This window comes from Peromyscus leucopus, chromosome 22 (genome assembly GCF_004664715.2).
Source record: "Peromyscus leucopus breed LL Stock chromosome 22, UCI_PerLeu_2.1, whole genome shotgun sequence".
Classification (NCBI taxonomy): Eukaryota; Metazoa; Chordata; class Mammalia; order Rodentia; family Cricetidae; genus Peromyscus; species Peromyscus leucopus.
Genome location: NC_051081.1, coordinates 35781128 through 35799416, shown reverse-complemented (window position 1 = coordinate 35799416; position 18289 = coordinate 35781128). Strand labels below are relative to the sequence as shown.

The 18289-nt window shown below is 52.0% G+C and overlaps 1 protein-coding gene and 2 non-coding genes across 3 annotated transcripts; all 3 read right to left on the bottom strand.

Moving 5' to 3' along the window:
- Positions 1 to 191: 191 nt before the first annotated feature.
- Positions 192 to 264, bottom strand: Trnaa-agc. The gene has a single exon. It is a non-coding gene; the product is annotated as a tRNA-Ala (tRNA).
- A 335-nt stretch (positions 265 to 599) lies between these two features.
- Trnay-gua lies at positions 600 to 688 on the bottom strand. The gene is given in 2 exon segments: positions 600 to 635; positions 652 to 688. It is a non-coding gene; the product is annotated as a tRNA-Tyr (tRNA).
- Positions 689 to 7716: 7028 nt separating this feature from the next.
- Tmem214 (transmembrane protein 214) lies at positions 7717 to 15592 on the bottom strand. Its single transcript, XM_028874476.2, has 17 exons — positions 15376 to 15592; positions 14358 to 14557; positions 13752 to 13902; positions 13424 to 13558; positions 13110 to 13192; positions 12627 to 12732; positions 12460 to 12541; positions 12080 to 12181; positions 11590 to 11731; positions 11159 to 11250; positions 10868 to 10916; positions 10574 to 10687; positions 10256 to 10373; positions 9465 to 9561; positions 9151 to 9298; positions 8873 to 9018; positions 7717 to 8703 (listed from the first exon to the last, which is right to left on the bottom strand). Exons 1-17 carry the CDS (start codon positions 15530 to 15532, stop codon positions 8577 to 8579), a joined length of 2049 nt encoding a protein of 682 aa, XP_028730309.1. The 5' UTR covers positions 15533 to 15592; the 3' UTR covers positions 7717 to 8576.
- Positions 15593 to 18289: the final 2697 nt, after the last annotated feature.

The window sequence follows — 18289 nt, the reverse complement described above, 5'->3', positions numbered from 1 at the left end:
TCGGGGAGGCGGGCCAGACACAGCGCGGGGGCGGGAAACAGGGAGGGACTCACCTGCGAATAAGAAAGACACCGTGTGAAGCGAGCGGATCCTTGCTCACCATGGCCCTCGCTGCACTGTAGAGCAAAACGGCGCCTAACAGTTCCTGAGCCAGTGTCACCCAGTTAGCGGTGGGGCGAGCAAAAGGGGAGTGGAGGATGCGGGCATCGATCCCGCTACCTCTCGCATGCTAAGCGAGCGCTCTACCATTTGAGCTAATCCCCCAGCTGTCAGGCTTGCTCTTCCTATTGCCTTTAGGAGTTTTACCCAGAGGCCCACGGACGGGAAATTTCTAACAATTCAGAGTAATATCGTACACTGGAACCCAGGTTTTGAAACGCAGCCGTGTAATAAAAAACAATTAGGACTTTTCCTTGCAGTTTTATATCTTTACACCCAGCGCGCGAACCAGACGCAGAATACTCTACCTATCTTGCCTATGTGTCTCACCCAAGGTCAGCAGTCGTCAAGCAAACAAACCACCTCTTTCCAAATTGTCGTCGTCGCCCTCCCCCTCCCCAATAATCAAGATAGGAAGGAGCTAAAAATAGCGCACGAAGTCCTTCGAGCCGGAATCGAACCAGCGACCTAAGGATTGCCACGGTTACTCCACTACAGTCCTCCGCTCTACCAACTGAGCTATCGAAGGCTCCGCTGCTCCCGGGGGTTGCCATTTTCCCTCTAATGCTTACCGCGGGTTTTCCTAACTTCCCGGCTACTTGTTAGCAAGCCAAAGGGAGCCGGCGCGGCGGGAAAGGCGAAGGAAACCGGTCCCGGGCTTGCCGGCTCGCACCCTGGGGCGGGAGCGCGCTGTGAGCCGGCTCCCGGCCCGAAGCTGGGGCGGCCTTTCTCCAAACTAGTTCCCGAGTTTGGAGACTGCGAATCGTGCTCGCCGCTTCAGCTCCAGGTTTCCTTTGATTTTCGGCATGGTGCACATAAAAAGCATGCTCCCCTGACGGTGCTGAAGACACTCTCTCCGTCAGCTCGGGTGCCGGGGTCCATTCACCCAGGCCCCCGCCGGAACGAAACGTCGAGCCGGGGGAGGCGAGCGATCCCGGGTCGCTGGGATGCGGCGGGGGACGCGGATTCCCGCTCCCGGGTGCCTGGAGCCGGCCGGGTGCAGTCCCCCGATCTGCCCGGTCCTGCAGTGCCCGGCGCTTGCTAAACAAGTTTACTTACTTGTTTTTTAAATGTTCCAGGTCTGGGAAGGGTTCCCGCCGCACCCGAGCCCCTGCCCTGGCACGTGGCAACCAAGTGTCTTCTCCTGGGTGATGGGTCGATCGTGTCTACGCCCACCGCTGCCCCTTATCTGGCTCCTGTATTTGTTGCTCTTCCTTACAGGCCCGGGCCACTATTGGCTCAATGAAAGCTACCAGATTGTTTTTTTTTTGTTTTTTTAATACAAAGGAACACAGTTAACCCCCGGGTCCTCGGTGCAGCCGGCTCTGTCTGGCGGAGTGGGTGTGTCCAGAGACCTGGCCTCCAGTTCCAGTTCTGAAACATGCAGCCGGGTGGAGTGAGAGTTTGAAATCTTGTCTGACTTCATTCTGCTGGGGGGGGGGGGGGGATGCTGCTACCGTGCCTGAACCCCAGCTGTGGAGAGTTTTCAGGGCACACGTTTAGCATTTTTAAGTAATTCGTATTTCTCTTTCTCCTCCCCTACCTTCCCGTCCCCAATATTACCTCCCTCTCCACCGGTCTGTCTGTCCCTCCCGCCCCCTTCCCCCCTCCCTTGTGATATTTAATTGTGACGCCTTTACAATTTATTAGGGGATTACAAAACATACTTACCTAATTGTTTCTCAAACCTAGAGCTCAAAGTATTCCCAAGTCTACCTAAGTATATTCCCAAGTATACCTAAGTACTAACCAGGCCCAACATTGCTTAGATCAGAGCGGTTCAGGGTGAGTGAGCGAGTCAGGGACATTTAGCATAATCTCAAAGCTGTACAAATGACACCTCTCTACTAGAGGGTTTTATTTTGTTTTGTTTAAATATTCGGGCTCGAGCCTGGGACCAATCTGGCCTCGAACTCGAAGAGCTTCGCTTGCATTCCCTGGCAATTACTCACTAATTGGCTTCCAGTCTCTAACTTTCCTGTTCTTTTAAGAAAAGTATTGGAAGCTGATCCTGATCCATGTGCTGGTGATCACAGACACGCACCACCACCCTTTACTCCGCATGTCTGTGTTTGTGACTGGATCTCACTATATAGCCCTGGCTAGACCACAACTGGGTATGTAAATCAGTCTGACCTTAAACTTTGGAGATGTTCTGCACTCTGCCCACTTCTGCTGGGGTTAAATGTGTGAGCCACACCATGCCTGGCATGCACATTCTTAGAAATCTTTGTCCATATTTCTTACTCACCTAGAAAATGATTAGGAGTATACTTGTTTGGTCCAACAATATGAGACTTTTCTACCTTTTGATAAAAGTTACCGATTTACTTCCTAGAAATATACTAAATTCTATCGTAGCATTCATTGATTTAAGTATTTACGAATCCTTCAAAGCCATTGAGGTGGCTTAGCAGGAGAGACATTTGCTGCCAAGCCTGAGGGACCTGAGTTTGATCCCCTGGACCCACATGGTGGAATGAGAGAACCAACTCTTCCAAATCCTCCTCTGACCCCCACATGAACACCAGGACATGCTCAAGAACACACATGTCCACCCATACACACGTAACACCAAATAATAAATGAATGTAGAAAAGAGAGAAGCATTTTATTAATGTGCAAAATAAGTTGCATTTTATTTTATATTTTCACTTCATTGATGAAATGGATCTTTTTTGCAAGCCTGCTATTCATCTGCAGAATCACTTAGGAATTTGCAGTCACTTACACACACACACACAAATTTGTGTTCAGTGCTTTTTTTATTTAGAGTAGATTTTTAACATCGATATGTATTTATCGCATATTTCCAGCAAATATTTTTCTCTAGTTTTTTGTGGTACTTTATATATATATATATTCTGTGTACAAACATTGATCATCCATTTCCTCTAGGACCTTTCTCTGTTGCTTTTAAATTTAGCATATCATTATGCAAGGGAGGATTAAATATTCACATATCTTCTTAACTTTTTCTTATTTTATTCTAATCTATCTGAAATATATTTAGGTATAGGATGGATATATATTTTAAAACAAAAGCACTTGAACTGTCAGGACGGCTCTGCAGGGCTGTTGCTGCCAGGCCTGACAACCTGAGTTTGACCTCTGGGTCCCACATGGTGGGAGAGAACCAGACTTTGCAGACTGTCCCTCATCTCTACATACACCACACACACACACACACACACACACACACACACACACACACACACACACACACACACACATGCTGCAGCACACACACTCACACATACGTACACAGACACACTTGTACTTTGTTTTTGGAGACAGGGTTTTTCTCTGTGTAGCTTTGGTGCCTGTCCTGGATCTCGCTCTGGAGACCAGGCTGGCCTCGAACTCACAGAGATCCACCTGCCTCTGCCTCCTGAGTGCTGAGACTAAAGGCTTTCTTTGGGTACTTCCCCTTAGATGCAGGCCTTCCCTGGGTGGGGTCATCTTATGGCTTTTCCTGAGTCCGGGTGTTGCCTGCCAGTAAGCCTGTCACAGAAGCTGTGTCTGGGCTTCTAAGCCTGTCATGGCAGCTGTGTGGTCAAGCTGTTTTGGAACCCCGCCAAGGGCTAATACTTGAACAACGCTGCCTGCACTCCTGCTGAGTCCCTAGCAGTTCACTTGTGCTTAAACCAGCTATGCCCATGTCAATCACAGAGATAAATGACGTCTTAGCATTTTTATGAGCACAATCTTGAATTCTTAGAACCCCTAGAAGGTTCTAGAAGATTTCTGACCATACTTTCAGAACTGGTAGGCTAGGATGTTCACTCTTTTTGCTTTCTTGGTTTTTATTTTTTTATTTTATTCTTTTTTTTGTGTGTGTTGGTTTTTTGTTGTTTTGTTTTGTTTTGTTTTCTTGAGACAGGGGTCTTTCTACATAGCCCCAGCTGTCCAGGACTCACTTTGTAGACCAGGCTGGCCTTGAACTCAGAAATTCACCTGCCTCTGCTTCTTCAGTGCTGGGATGATGATGATGATGATGATGATGATGATGATGATGATGATTTTTAAAGTGTCTCCTGTAGATCAGGTTGAAGATGACCTTGACATTTGAGCCTCTTGCCTCCACACCTCAGAAGTGCTGGAATTAGAGGTGTGCCTCACACTTGGCTCTTCATGTTTAATAATGATAGTTGTTGTAGGCCCGTCTAAGTTCACAACTTGTTATAGTCCCAAATGCTTAGCTTCGGTGAGGTCAGTGAGCCATCGATGGTCCGATGTGGCGTTAGATTCACTTAAATAAATGGTCTACTCAGGAGCTATGGAGAGAAATTTTAACTGCTTCCCCCTGACTTCAGATACTCCACACTACCATAACGCTGGGATTTTGTGTGTGCCCTTTCTCCCATCCTAAATTCTGTGGACCATGGCACTTCCTCCACCGACCCATGATGAAGCCAGCGATAGGACATCTAACCATGTGAAGACCACACACCACTTTCTTCCGTAATGTCAACATTAATGCATCCACACTCAACAGCATCAAATATGACTGCTTCTGGGCTCTCAAGACATTTCTAGAACGACATTTCTAGGTCATTTTTAACTCCTTACTGTGACAGTCTTTTACAGCAGCATCCCGCCCCTGTAGCTTGCTCAGTGATGATGGCAGGCGGTCCAGCAGTGTGCAGAACCAAACCACCAAGAAGTGGCTATGACCCAGAAGATTTGGAATGCTGGGTTTAATAGGAACATGACGAATGAACAGAAACCATTCATTGAGAGGACTCTGTCTTACTTCCCAGGTTGTTAGTTCTGCTGACTGATACTTGAAGGTGAAGTCAGGGTCCTGCCTCCTTTGAACCGCCCTTGGCTCTCTTTTGGGAACAGAAAATTTTCTCTGTGGTGGGAGAGATTATAACTTAAAATATGTGCAGCAATCAATGCCATGGCAGTGTGGGAAAGGCAAAACTCTGGAGACTGTCAAGATCAGTAACCTCCAGTGGCCTGGGAAGCATAATGTGGAGTCGGGGCATCTCTAGGTCAGTGAGACCTACCTGTCTGTAGAGTGGTAGACACATGCCATCAGACACCTAAGACTTACTGTATTGTTAAGTGTGAGTGTGAGTGTGTGTGTACATGAGTTCAGGTGCCTAAAGACACCAAAGGCATCAGGGACCCAAGCTGGAGTTACAGATGGTTGTGAACCATCCAGTCTGAGTGCTGGGAACTGAACATGGGTCCTTTTGCAGGAGCTGAACCTTCTCCCCCGGGTCCACAATAGGGATTTTGTGTAACTACTAAGTGTGGAAGGAAGTGCTTGTCTAAAGTACAGATCTTGTCAGATTGTCCTATCCTGGTAAAAGTTATCCATGGTTGGGAAGCTCTGTGTGTGTGTGTGTGTGTGTGTGTGTGTGAATGTGGGTGTGGTAGGAAGGACGAGCCTCTATTTTTGCCCTTGACATAAATCTGAAATTGCTCTAAAATAACACATTTAAAAAGATGTACCAGTGTGCTAATGTCCTTACTGATATTACATTATAGTACATTAGTTATTAAGGGGCAAGACACATGGTATTAAATAAATATTCAGTCATACCCTGAAGGGTGGGAAACTATTGTAGAGTAAAAGAATGGGTCACACCGGGCGGTGGTGGCGCATGCCTGTAATCCCAGCACTCGGGAGGCAGAGGCAGGAGGATCTTTGTGAGTTCGAGGCCAGCCTGGTCTACAGAGCTAGTCCAGGACAGGCTCCAAAGCTACCGAGGAACCCTGTCTCAAAAAACCAAACAACAACAACAACAACAAAGAATGGGTCACTTTAAGCATCCACACAAGTCCCACCTCTCAGATGACATTAAAACGCTCAGAAGTCACCCAACCATATAGACACCTCCGTGAAGGACAGCCGGGGTGATTTGGATTGGGCAGCATGCCCGTCACTGTGGGAAGCAAGCCACACTAGGGTGGTGTTGAGAGTGGACTATAAATGTTGCAGGCGTGAGCCCAGAGACATGATCTGTCAGGCAGTGACCATGTCGCCCTCATCTAAATCTAAAGCTGAGGACATGGAAATACCAAAGGAAGGCAGAAACCCGAGACACAATAGAAAACTGTAACAGAAAAACTGCTTAGAAATGACTTTGTGTCATTTCCACGTCCGAGTAGGAACCGGTAACGGGGAGACAGACAGACTCATTCAAACTGCCCTTCAGTGTTGCGGCACGGTACTTGAACTTCAGTTGCATGAGATCTGACAGAAATGAAACATCTGCCCTTACTGTAATGGACAGCAGGCGGTCCGTGGCTACAGACAGGAAAAGCACAGTACTACCCCAATCTTGGGGTGGGTGGGGGCTTTTGAAAAAGAGCTGCTTTCCCCAATGGGCTTTTTTTTTTGTCTTTTGAGACAGGGTTTCTCTGTGTAGTTTTGGAGCCTGCCCTGGAACTCGTTCTGTAGACCAGGCTGGCCTTGAACTTACGGAGGTCACCTGCCTCTGCCTCCCGAGTGCTGGGATTAAAGGCACGTGCAACCACTGTCCGGGCCCCAATATCCTTTTAAAGCCAAGGTTGGTGTCAGTGTCCTCATGAGAGGTGGTGACAATACCAACTGACTTAAGTTGAAGAAAAATGCTGCATTTAAGATTTTTTTTTCTTTTTGTCTTTTGAGACTGTTTCACTGTGTAGCCCTGGCTGTTCTGGAACTCACTTTGTAGATCAGGCCTGCCTCTGCCTCCCAAGCGTTGGGATTAAAGGTGTGCGCCTGGCATATTTAAGAATTTTAATATCAGAAATTATGAACCCAAGTTAAGTCACCACAGAGTAGAAGCCAGCACAGAATCATGGCATGCCCAAGGATGTTGGATTGAAAAAACAATCGAACAAATGAACAAACCCAAGAAAACCAGGCTACCATTCTCTAACTCTTCTTGAGACACTGTAGTATCTTGTCTTGTGCTGTGGCTGCCCGGGCTGTCAAAGTCCTCTCCAATTCCTTGGGTAGGGTTGAACGGTTTGTGGCTGATTGACAAGAACAAACAGGACGTGCTGTGGGGCAGTTGGACAAGCTGGCCTAGCAGACCACATTTGGTCCTTGGACAGAAAGGGCTTTCTCTCACTGGGAACAATGGTCACGGTTAACTGCCAGCCAGCCTGCAAGGACTGGCCATCTGTGGCTGTTTACTTCCTAAAATAAGTAATATTTTATTATTTATAAATAAATTGGGTCAAGATGCTTTTAAACTTGCTACTTTAAGTTCACTTGGGGAAGGGACAGAGGAGCATCTCCAGGTACCCCTGGAGAGGGATGGAAAGGAAGAGCTGCCACTCTCCCTGATCTGTGGTGCTTCTAGGGGAAACAAAGCCGCCCGAGAAACAACACGTACCAGACCGAAGGAGCCCAAGGGACAGACGAACACACTCGCAATGAGTCGTCTCAAAGCAGTGAACCCTGGTTGTCTCTTGGCGTTCTAAACCAGTCTCATAAAAATGAAGCAATTACTAAATGAAGGATTGGGAGACCACCCAACTCTGCCCATTTTCCCCAATCATATGGAAGCAAATTTCTGGACAGGAATCACTGACAAGCCAGACAAAATCAGCAGAGCCAACCGGATCATGGGAACCTTGTTTTGAGTGACAGAGATGGACTTTCTCTGCCAGGAGCTCAATTATCAGTGCAACACCCAGGGCAGAGGCCCAAGACTATTTTTTCTGCCCCCAAACTCTGGAAATTCCTACATGAAGATGGGAAGAAAGGAAAGCTAGAAATCCAATCGCTGTCATTTATTCCACCCAGGAGCCATACGCCGAGAGGCTGATGGAAGGCGCTGCTCTCCAGGTGGATGGTGCTGTGGACAGATCCGACAGATGTTGAGAGAGGGGCGCTGGTACTGGGGGGACCGGTGTTGAGAAGCCAGGACGCTGACAGAGCAGGGGCAAGTGGCCTCAGAAGGCTTGCTTGTTCTGGGTGTTCTGAGGTAACAGGCATTTCCGTGTGGCCGGCATGTCCACTGATGGTTACTCTGGCTGCTGGTGGAGGTGATGCTGCTGTCACCCACTGTGGTGCTGGCCCTTCTGAAGTCCTTCCCTTTTTCTGCTGTGGTTGAAGTTATGACCAGGAATGGGGACAGGCGGCTACCTCCCTCCTTTGGAGGTGGGCTGTGGGGTTTTACATGGTGAGATGGAGGACAGCGGGGTGAGAGAAGTCGAGAAAGGCTACCAGCCCAAGGGAGGCCAGAAGCTGTGCACCTGGGCCTGAGATACCCAGCAGACCTGTGAGCGGGAGGCTGAGCCCCGGCCCAGTCCCCTCAAGATGGGGAAGTGAGGCAGAGGCCCGGGCCCTGGCCTAGGAGACAGATAGAAGTCAGGCACCAAGTGAAGAGAGAGCCGCCTTCTCTACCCTCCACAGTCTCTGACAGCTTGCCCACCACAGAAACCAGTGGCCAGGCAGGCCGGGGCTATTGCTGGGATATCATGGCGAGTGCCCAGTCCAAGAAAGCTACTGTGACGTCCTGTAGAGAGAGCCAGGTCCATCGGGCGGCTTCACTGAACTGGGTCTTAACGCAATCCCACGTCACTTCTCCTCTGTGAGAAAAGCAGAACGTCTGAGGGGACTGGGGGTCATTGTGTGGGGCTGTGTCACCTCACAGGGCTGCAGCTGAAACCCAGAACCTCGTCCCAGAGTGGCTGTGACAGAATCAGCGGCGTACCTTTGTCCCCAGGGAACCGGTGGCGTCTGGAGTGGAGGTCTTACCTGCAGGCCTCGTGGCAGTACTCCTGAGCTCGGGCCAGGGCCACAAGCAGCAGGTGCCACATGGGCAGCAGCACACTGTGGTGGAAGAGCAGCAGCAGCTCCTTCAAGGAGTGGGAGAGCTGGTGCAGGGCCTCGGGGAGCTGGACCTGCGGCAGGACCACGGAGAGGGGATGGACAAGATGCCCAGGGCAAGGGGTCTGCCACGCAGGACTCTTCCCTCCCAAGAACTCTGTCTCTGGGAGGATGGGTCCCTTCCCGACTCCTCATCTCCAGCTTACCCTCTGCAAGAAGCCAGCGAGGCTGTTGCCGAAGCGGGCCGAAAGGAAGCTGACTGTGGCATTGGTGTGTGTCCAGGCCAGCTGCAAACTGGGCTGTACCACGGCAAGCAGGTGGGAGCCACAGGCTGGCAATGTCCCCTGCAGCCAGCTGTAGAGAAATTGGAGGACAGAGGCACACTCTGAGCTTCCCCAGGACGACTTGCTCACCAAAGAGGAGGCGACCAAGGGGAGGAGGATCTGCAGTACTTCCCTCTGTCCATGGCTGCCCGCCCCCCCACCGGCACCACCCCGCCCCCCAGGCAGCGGCAGCTCACTTGTAGCTTTGCAGGCTGTAGGAGGAGAGCTTGGCACATACTTGCTGGCCAACAGGCAATAAACCGGATGATCGGAGCAAGCGGCCAGTGACGGAGGCTGCAAAGGGAGCCTCTGGTGAGCTGGGAGAGCAGGGGCAAGGGCTTGGAGGACAGACATTCCGGGTCCCGGGGCAGGTACAGTGAAGAGCGGGGCAGTTTCGTGTGCTCTCGGGTCTAACTAGACAGGTCTGGAGGGAGAAGGGCAGGCCGGAGGGGCCGAATACATTCTGCTGGGTCAGGAACAGGAAGAACGGGACAATGGGTGGAGTCTTGGACTTAAGAGGTCAGAAAACGTCAGGTCTGAGTATCTGCCCTTTTCCTAGCTGTGATCTTCTCTAAAGTCACATTTACTAATTTATTGAGTGCCTATGCCACAGCACGCACGGGAGGTCAGCGGACTCATGTTGACTTCCACCATGTGTACCCTGGGGACGGAACTCAGATCGTCATACTTGGCAGCAAGCACGTCTGACCGCTTAGTTACCATCTTTCTGTTCCTACTGGCTATGATCTTAATCGGAGGCAAACCTTCTCCTCAGGAGTTAAGAGGAGAAGACACGTGTTCAGTTGCTGTAAGTCTGTAACCACGTCTCTCCCGGGGACGATCAGTCCAGCCTGCACACAGCAGTGAGCTGAAAGTGTTTGCACTGATGCACCGAGAGCTCCTCAGGACAAGGTGGGGTTTGGAGAGGCCACAGACAGCTCTGTGCCCCACCACCATGTTCTCTTCCCAGACGACCAACACCACTTACCCTGGAAGGAGCTGTGGGACCGCAAGTCATTGCAGAGGAATCCTACTGCAAAGACCAGAAGCAACAGGAGCAGCCGGGCCCAGGGTGGCCGAGGACCTCGTGCCTGCTGTAACAAGCCCTGACGGCAGAGAGGACAGTGGTCAGAGGCAGGCGGCCTGGCCTTTACTTCCTAGTGCAAGCCCTAAGCGAGGCCGACACATACGCTTGGGAAGGGGGTGGTCCACAGACAGGTGGGACAGGGATGTGACCCCAGCCCAACCCAGGGTGTGTCAAGGCAGATGTAGGACTGTGCATGGCTGGAGAGGTTGGGTGTCACACCTTGCAGGCTGTATCACAGGTGACAACATGCTCGTTGCTACCAATGCCCTTCTTCAGAAGCTCCTGGTTGGCAAGCTTGAAGGACTGAATGGTTTCTTGCAAAGACTTCCGTGCCTACCGGATACCAAGAGATGAGTTGAGAAGGTGAGCCCTGGCCTGACAGAGGATCCTGCGCCTCCATCTTGCTTCAGGCTCAGTGTCAAAAAAGGCACAGAACAGGGAGGTTAGAGGTCAAGGGGCACCAACTGAGAACCCAGACAAGCCCTAGCCTCCCAACGCCTTTCAGCAACTCACCTTCTTGGGAATCCGCTCCCAGGACTTGAGCAAGTGCTCCAGCAGCAGGCTGGGGAGAAGCACGCTCCTTTCAGTCAGCAGCCCCGGGGCCGCTGCCCTCCACCCACCAAGATCCGGGGTTCTAGTACGGGAAGGCCCCCCACGCGCAGAGTGCTTTAACGGCCACTCCGGCTGTGTTCTCACGCAAAATGAGAGGTGGGAGCCTGGCACACAGTGACCAGCCCTAGTCTGGGAAGCACACGCTAGGAGACTTCTGTGCACATCAGGGCAGGTGAGCCCACCGCCACCTGCCTGGACTGGGACAGGTGCTTGGGGTACAGCTGTCTCCAGACGCTGGTGCTGAGGGGGTCCACGGTCAGGCATTGGGTCAGGCTGCCCAGGAGCTGCACAGGACGAAAGAGAGAGAACGCTGGGGCTTCAGGACAGTGAAGAGGAGGGTGCCGGGGCTTCTGGTAGCACCCCGTCTACCATGAAGGGTGAGAAGCACTGTCAAGACCCCTGAGACGCTATCACGGGGTAGGTGTGGCTCCTGACCTGCAGCCTTAGCTTAAGGATCTCGTCTACAAGTGACGGGCCACCACTGAGCACCCTCCCACCTCTCAGGCCCAGACTCCGTGGGAGAGCACGAGTGAGTGGGCAGGTGGCTGTGGGAGCGAGCGGCGGAACGCCGGGGAGCATCACCAGAGGGGCTGACTTGCTCCAGGCAAGGGGAGACCGCTCACCTCTTTCTTCATTTCAGCAGGGCAGCTAGGCGTGGCTCGCGACAGGAATGAAGGGAAGTAGGTGTGCAGGGTGGACTCTGGCTTGGCCCCGAAGGCCAGCACCTTCAGTCGAGGGAAGAGTTGGCAGAGCTGTTCCTGTAGGCTGGGGGAAGGGGGGCCAGGCTGACAAAGGAACTGTGACTCCTGAGCTCAGCCCCGCCTGAAGGGAGACTCACGAAGTGCCTTGGGATGGCTCCGAGTCTCTGTACACAGAAGCACCTTGCGAAGCTGGTCTCCCTAAAGACTGCCTGATGTTACACACACACACACACACACTTGTCACATTCAAAGGCATATACAATTTCTGGGCCTCACAGGCCCCTTGAGATCCACTGCTGAACCTTGCAGGTGTGAATCTAGGGCTTTTGGGGAAGGGGATGGAAATGCACTGTTGCGGCTTGACTTTGCACCGGGAACTCTCCCCTGTACGCATGCTCCAAAGCTGTCCTACCTGGGGGTTAGGGAGTTGTTGGGCATATAGGCAAAGTCTAGAAGTGGGAAGAAGTCCTTGGGGCCAATCACGCCAAAGCCTTTGGTGAGGTTGGGATGCATCCTAGAGAAAGAAGAAGCGGGCACGTTGGAAACTACTCTGGCGCTCCAGTCATGAACTCAGCTAAGCCAGTGGACAGGGAGAAGGGCATAAACTCTACCCCATCCCCAGCCCTCAATGGCTCCCTCCCTTTCCTTCCTCACCATCACACTTGGAGGTGGGAGGAGCTGGTCCTGATTTTCCTCGCATCTATGGAGACCAGGATCATGGCATCCCATTTTGCCGAAACAGCCTCGTGTGGACACCCTGGGCCTTCCCCTCGCTGTCCCCCCATTACTCACAGGAGCAGCCGGTCCAGGTATGCGATGGCAAAGGGAGACAGAGACTTGATGCCCAGCACAGGCAGCATGATCCCCAGCCACACTGTAGAGTCAAAAGTCAGCAAGTCTCAGGCTCATGCACAGGGCTCCTCAGAATAGAGACCGACCCACAGTTCTCTGTCTGGTACCTTTCAGTCCCTCGGTGAGGTTGGCAAAACCTGCCTGCCCTAGGGCCCACATCATGGTCAGGCACTTGGCTGGTCGGCTCTGGTGGGACCTCAGAAGCTCTAGGAACTGAGGAGATGGGTAGAAAGAGCGGGTTATAGGTCAGCACACCGGCACTACAGATCCCAGTGGAAGGAGGGGTATAGGGGCCGAGGGTGCCAGGAACAGTGTAACCCTACGGCAGTGTGGCTCAGTGGTTTCAGTGATGCTTCCCCCCCCACCCCGTTCTGGCTGACCAGTTCTAGCAAAGCCATGGGACCTCTCTACGGCCCAGCCACCCCACAACACAGCGAATGTGCGGGTCATCCTCATCCATCCAGCAGAGACACAGCAAATGCTAACGGTATTACGTGCTATTCTGTCCCACCCACCAAGCCTAACAATGGAGACTCTGTCTGGTTTCCCTAATCCTACCCTCGGGTGTCCCAGCACCACCTAGGGCTCACCTTGCCCAGGTTTGAGGTGACAATCTTGGGCTTGTCTTGCAGAATGGCCTGAATACAGATGCGGTACCCATGTAGCGACTCCCCTAGAGAGACATACGTTCTCAGGTCTACTCGTATGACTTGGCACTCCATGTTTTTTTTTCCCCCCAGCTGTGAGCCCAAATCCTAATCTCCTCCCTGTCCCCTCCTCTCCCCCCAAAAACGTCTTGGAGATTAGCACAATTCTTGTTGGGAAGGGAACTGATGACCACATTGGAAGCAAGAAAAAAGGAATTGGGTTCTCAAGAAGGTCATCCTTTATAGGGCGCTCTTACCTGGTGTCTTATCCAACTCTTGGAGCATGGTGAACAGACAGTGATCGAAAAAAAGCTCCACAGACCCTGCAGCTTTGGTCAGGAGCCCTCGGATGATCCCACGCAGCTCTCGGCTCACGAGGCTGTAGGGATAATCTGGGGCCATTGGCCTCTGTGAGTGCTAGGTCGAGATGCCCTTGCGCCGAGGCTAGCTCTCTTTTCCCCAAGGAGACCCAGCCACTTGCACAGCCACGTCTGAATCAGGATAGTGGAGGTACTGGGCTCTTAGGAACATCCACCCTTTCCGAATGTCCGTGGCCTTATCTAAACCGAGGGCTGGGGGACTAACCATGTGGATACTGGCTCAGGGTGGGCTCGCTCCGTGGAGTCTGGAGCTTGTAGTTGAGATAGCTGGCCAGGTCCTTCAGCCATACAGAGGGGTTCCCAGTGAAGACGCTCTGGCTTTTGTCCAGTTCCTTCTGCAGAGCGGCTACATCCAGCTGCCAGGGAGAGACTTCTACGGTGAGTGGGAAGGGGCAGGGAAGGACAGGCGTAGTAACGTGGCTGGAGGAGGTTTTTCTATGTGGAGGCTACAATTTTGCCACACCCAGGCCCCAAGAAAGGACAGGGGCAGGACAGCTGAGAATGCTGATCTCAACGCCATACACTTGTAGGCCCGTCACACATGTTCAAGGGCAAGAAGAGAGGGTAAGATGGGAAGTAAAAGACCACTCCTGTGGGACAGAGAACCCAAACCAGCTTTTCTATTACCTCCATCTTGTTCTCGGGATTTCCATCACTCTCCTCACCTACGATTCTTATGAACATCCCACTTCCTTTCTATTCAAAGTGCAAACATTCTGTCCCTCGGCATTTCCATCTTTTCTGGAACTCCTCTCATCTGGGTGTCCTAAATCCCACATGGTCTCTGCACCCCAAGCTGAGGCACACTCACGGCTTTCAGCGCATCCTCCAGGCTTCGGAACGGGCCCTGCTTCTGGTTCTGGCTAGCCACAGCTGTCACCTTCTTTGGTTGCTTCTTGTTTGCTGGTTTCTTAGACTCCACCGCCGGGGGTGGAACCTGTTCTTTATTCTGCCGCTTCATGATTTTCTCAAAGCCACGCTCATAAAGAGTGCTTGTGGTCTGGATTGGAGCTGGACCGGAAACAGGTAGAAAACAGCAGGCCACCCTCAAGACCCCAGGACTCACAGCAGAGCGGTCCCTTCTCTGCAGGGGCAGCTAAGTCATTTACAGTGAGATGCTGTCCCAAGCTCCGGCTTCCTTGGGAGCTTTAGAAGCACACAGCACAGAGCCCTCCTGGTGGCTGATTTCAGTCACCACCAGCATGTCCCTGGCTCTTCCAGTTCTTTATCAGACAAATCAAAGGATGTGGAGCTCAGTCAGGCTCATGTACAGAGGGTGGGCCTCACTGTGTCTGGCTGCTAGTCTGTTAAGGGCAGAATTTTTCCAGCACGGTTTCCACTCCCAATTCTTGTTGGTTCTGAAATGACAACTCTATACTCAACAAGTGGCAAGCTTTCTCCCCTCCTCTGGAGACTATGGAACAGGCGACACGGAGATTAACTCCTGGCTGGAAGGGTATGTCGGGTCATTCCTCCCAGCGCTGGCCTTCTCGTCCACCCCTCCCCGACCTGCTGGTTACTTTAGAAGGGGCCCCGTGCAGGATCCCGGGTGCCTCTGCCCAGTCGCTCAGACACCTGGCCAGCCGGGGTCGGGACAGCTGGGAGGGTTGCGTGCAAAGGCCCGCACAGATGGAGATCGGAATGCCAGTCTCTTTCCAGAGTCTGCCTCGCTGGGCCTCCGCTTCCCGACCTGTCCAGCGGGGACGATCACCTTCTCTCTGCGCTACCAGCCGGGGCGCCCGGGGTCCCGCGGATCCGCTCCCGGCTTCCGCAGCTGCTGCGCCGCGCCCCTGCCCCAGAGGCCCAGGTGGGCGGCGGCGGGTACTCACAGCTCAGGTCGTACTTCCACACCCCGTTCGCCTCCCCGAGCGCTCGGCGGTCAACGCCAGCGCCGCCGCCGCCGCCTCGTCCACCGCCGCTGGCTCCAGGTCGCCGGCCCTTCTTGACCACCTCCCAGCCCCCGCTGCCCGCTGCCTTGGCCGCCATGACTCGGGCTCCGCCACCTCCCGGCTTTCCAGTTCGCACGGCCTTCGCGCCGTGCCACGTCGGCGCTGCCGCCGCCGCCGCAAGGCAGCCTGGGACTCGTAGTCCATCCGCGCCACCGCGCGGCGGGGCCAGGGAGGGGCGGCGGCGGGCAGGCCCCGCCCCTGTGGCGCAAAAATTCCCTACATCACGTCTGCCGCGCGCGCTCGGCCCTGGCCAGCTTGGAAAACGGGACTAGTCCCGTTTTTGCTTGTCTTGCCCTCCCTCTTTCTCTTCCTCCTCCTTTGGGTTTTTCGAGACAGGGTTTCTCTGTGTAGCCCTGGCTGTCCTGGAACTCGCTCTGTAGCCCAGGCTGGCCTCGCACTCACAGGGATCCACCTGCCTCTGCCTCCCGAGTGCTGGGATTAAAGGCTGTACGTATTCTTACAGGATGTGCAGTTCAGCTGTGGGACGAAGGAAGCCCTAGGAGGATGGGGACAGGGTTCCTGAAACAAGTGGCAGTTGAGATGGCGCCTAGGAAGGGAGAATTTTCACTGGTTAGGGGATCATGGCCCGTGGAGAGGCTACTTCACTTGTATGGCTTTGTTAATTTAGGCAAAGGTTTAGGGTGGTAAAACTAGTAGTAGTTGAACATGACAGGACTTGACAAGATTGGAAAAGGATCTTGGTTGCCAAATCTGGACTTTATTCTCTAGACCTTAGAAAACAGTGGAAAGGTGACGTGACCCTTACTAAAGCAGGACGTGGGGCTGTGAGGGGTGGTCACAGAGGGAGAGAACGGGTGAGGATTGACCAACCCTTGCAGCCCCTTCGGGGTCCTCCATCCCTATAGGCCTGAGCATGGCTGACTGTCTCAGAGAGCTCTGAGATGGAACGTCTTTGAGCTGATCATCAGTCTGTTAATTTCTCAAATCCCTGTTTCCCTTTACTCAGACACCAACCATCCTTGTTTTTTTTTTTTTTTTGTTGTTGTTGTTTTTTTTTTTTTTTTGTTTTTTGTTTTTTGTTTTTGTTTTTATTCCTGCTGTCACATGTATGGTCGCAGAAGAGGCTCTATTTTGTGATGAGAAACAACTGGCTTTTCCACTCCAGGTAATCTGATGCCCTCTTCTGGCATCAGAATACACCCACAAGTATGGGCACATACCCACACATAGATACACACATATACATAAATAAAAATCATAGTAAATATTTAAAAGAGTCTGAATGCTAACCAAGATTTCTATCACCTTAAGCAAGGCTTGTTAGGCATGGTCTAGGTCAATGGTTCTCAACCTTCCCAATGCTGTGGCCTTTGAAAAACAATTCCTCATGTTGTGATCAAATTATTTTTGTTGCTACTTCATAACTGTAATTTTGCTGTTATGAATCATAATGTAAATATCTGTATTTTCTGATGGTCTTGGACGATCCCTGTGAAAGGGTCTTTTGACCCCCCAAGGGGGTCAGGACCTACAGGTTGATAACCACTGGCCTCAGCGACTCCCAGGAGGCTCCCTTTCACTTCAGTATTCTTGTTCTTTGCTGGGCTTCCAGGGCCTTGGCTATCATGGCTCTTTGACCACCATGCTCCAGGAGTGTAGGGCTGTGTGGATGACATGGAAGTGTTTCTGAGTCTTTCTTCCCATTACATCTTACTCTATAGAACAACCCGCTTGGGGGCTGGGGTGTAAGATGGGTGCTTGGGTAACTTGCTCTGGTTTTCACCCCCAGTGGGTACACACACACACACACACACAAAGAAAAAGAGGAACCATGTAGACACTGCTGTCCTCTGGGCTCCAGGCTTGTTTGTGACAAGGCTGCTGTAGGTGTGAGCAGTCTGACAAGCAGTTCAGGGCTATCATGGAGTCCAGCCTATAGGAGACCGGAACAAAACCTTCCTTGGCCAAGTAGACCCTCTTCACCCCACAGCCACTTTCTGGGCTGCTCATCTTACAGCCACAGCTCTAGACTTCCTCCTCCCTGCTGAGGGTCCCCTGTTGTGGCGAGATCTTTCCAAATCCTCACTGGAGTTAACTGCCTTGCAGCAAGCTACCATTTGGTGGGTCTGTGTGCCAGACTGCAGCCGGATGGCGTTTGCTGGAACTGCCTCAGTTCCTGGCAAGGAAAAGGACTGAGTACATGTAAACACAACTTTCTCATTGTCTAGTTTTGTCTGTGCCTTATGCTGTCTGCTGAGTGTTAGTCACCTCTGGTGCTTCAACACTAAGTGGTGCTCTGAGCCCCATCAGTTCTGCTCTAGACACAAGAACCATATAAAACTACTTGGTGAGGCGCTGTGGAATGATACTTTTGTACACTGTGAAGATGTTTCGCTCTCATTGGTTTAATAAAGAGTCAACTGGCCAATAGCTAGGCAGAAAGAAGTTAGGTGGGAGAGAGCCAGACTAAGAGAACACTGGGAAGAAGGAGGATAGAGGTGCCAGCAGATGCAGAGGAAACAAGAGATGAACATGCCATGCTGGAAAACGTACTGCCATATGGTAGAGTGTAGATAAGACATATGGGTTAATTTAAGTTGAAAGAGCTAGTTAGTAACAAGCCTAAGCTATCAGCTGAGCATTTATAATTAATAAGTCTCTCTGTGGTTATTTTGGGGAGCCAGTGGTCCCAACAAAAAACTCTGCCTACAAATGGCACCCAACACCTGGCCCCTACATCCACATAAGGCCTGAGAAATCTTTTTTAAAAAAAGTTCAGAACACAAAGTCAAACGTGGCTTCCTGGTGACAGCCTACTCTCAGGTAGGCTTGG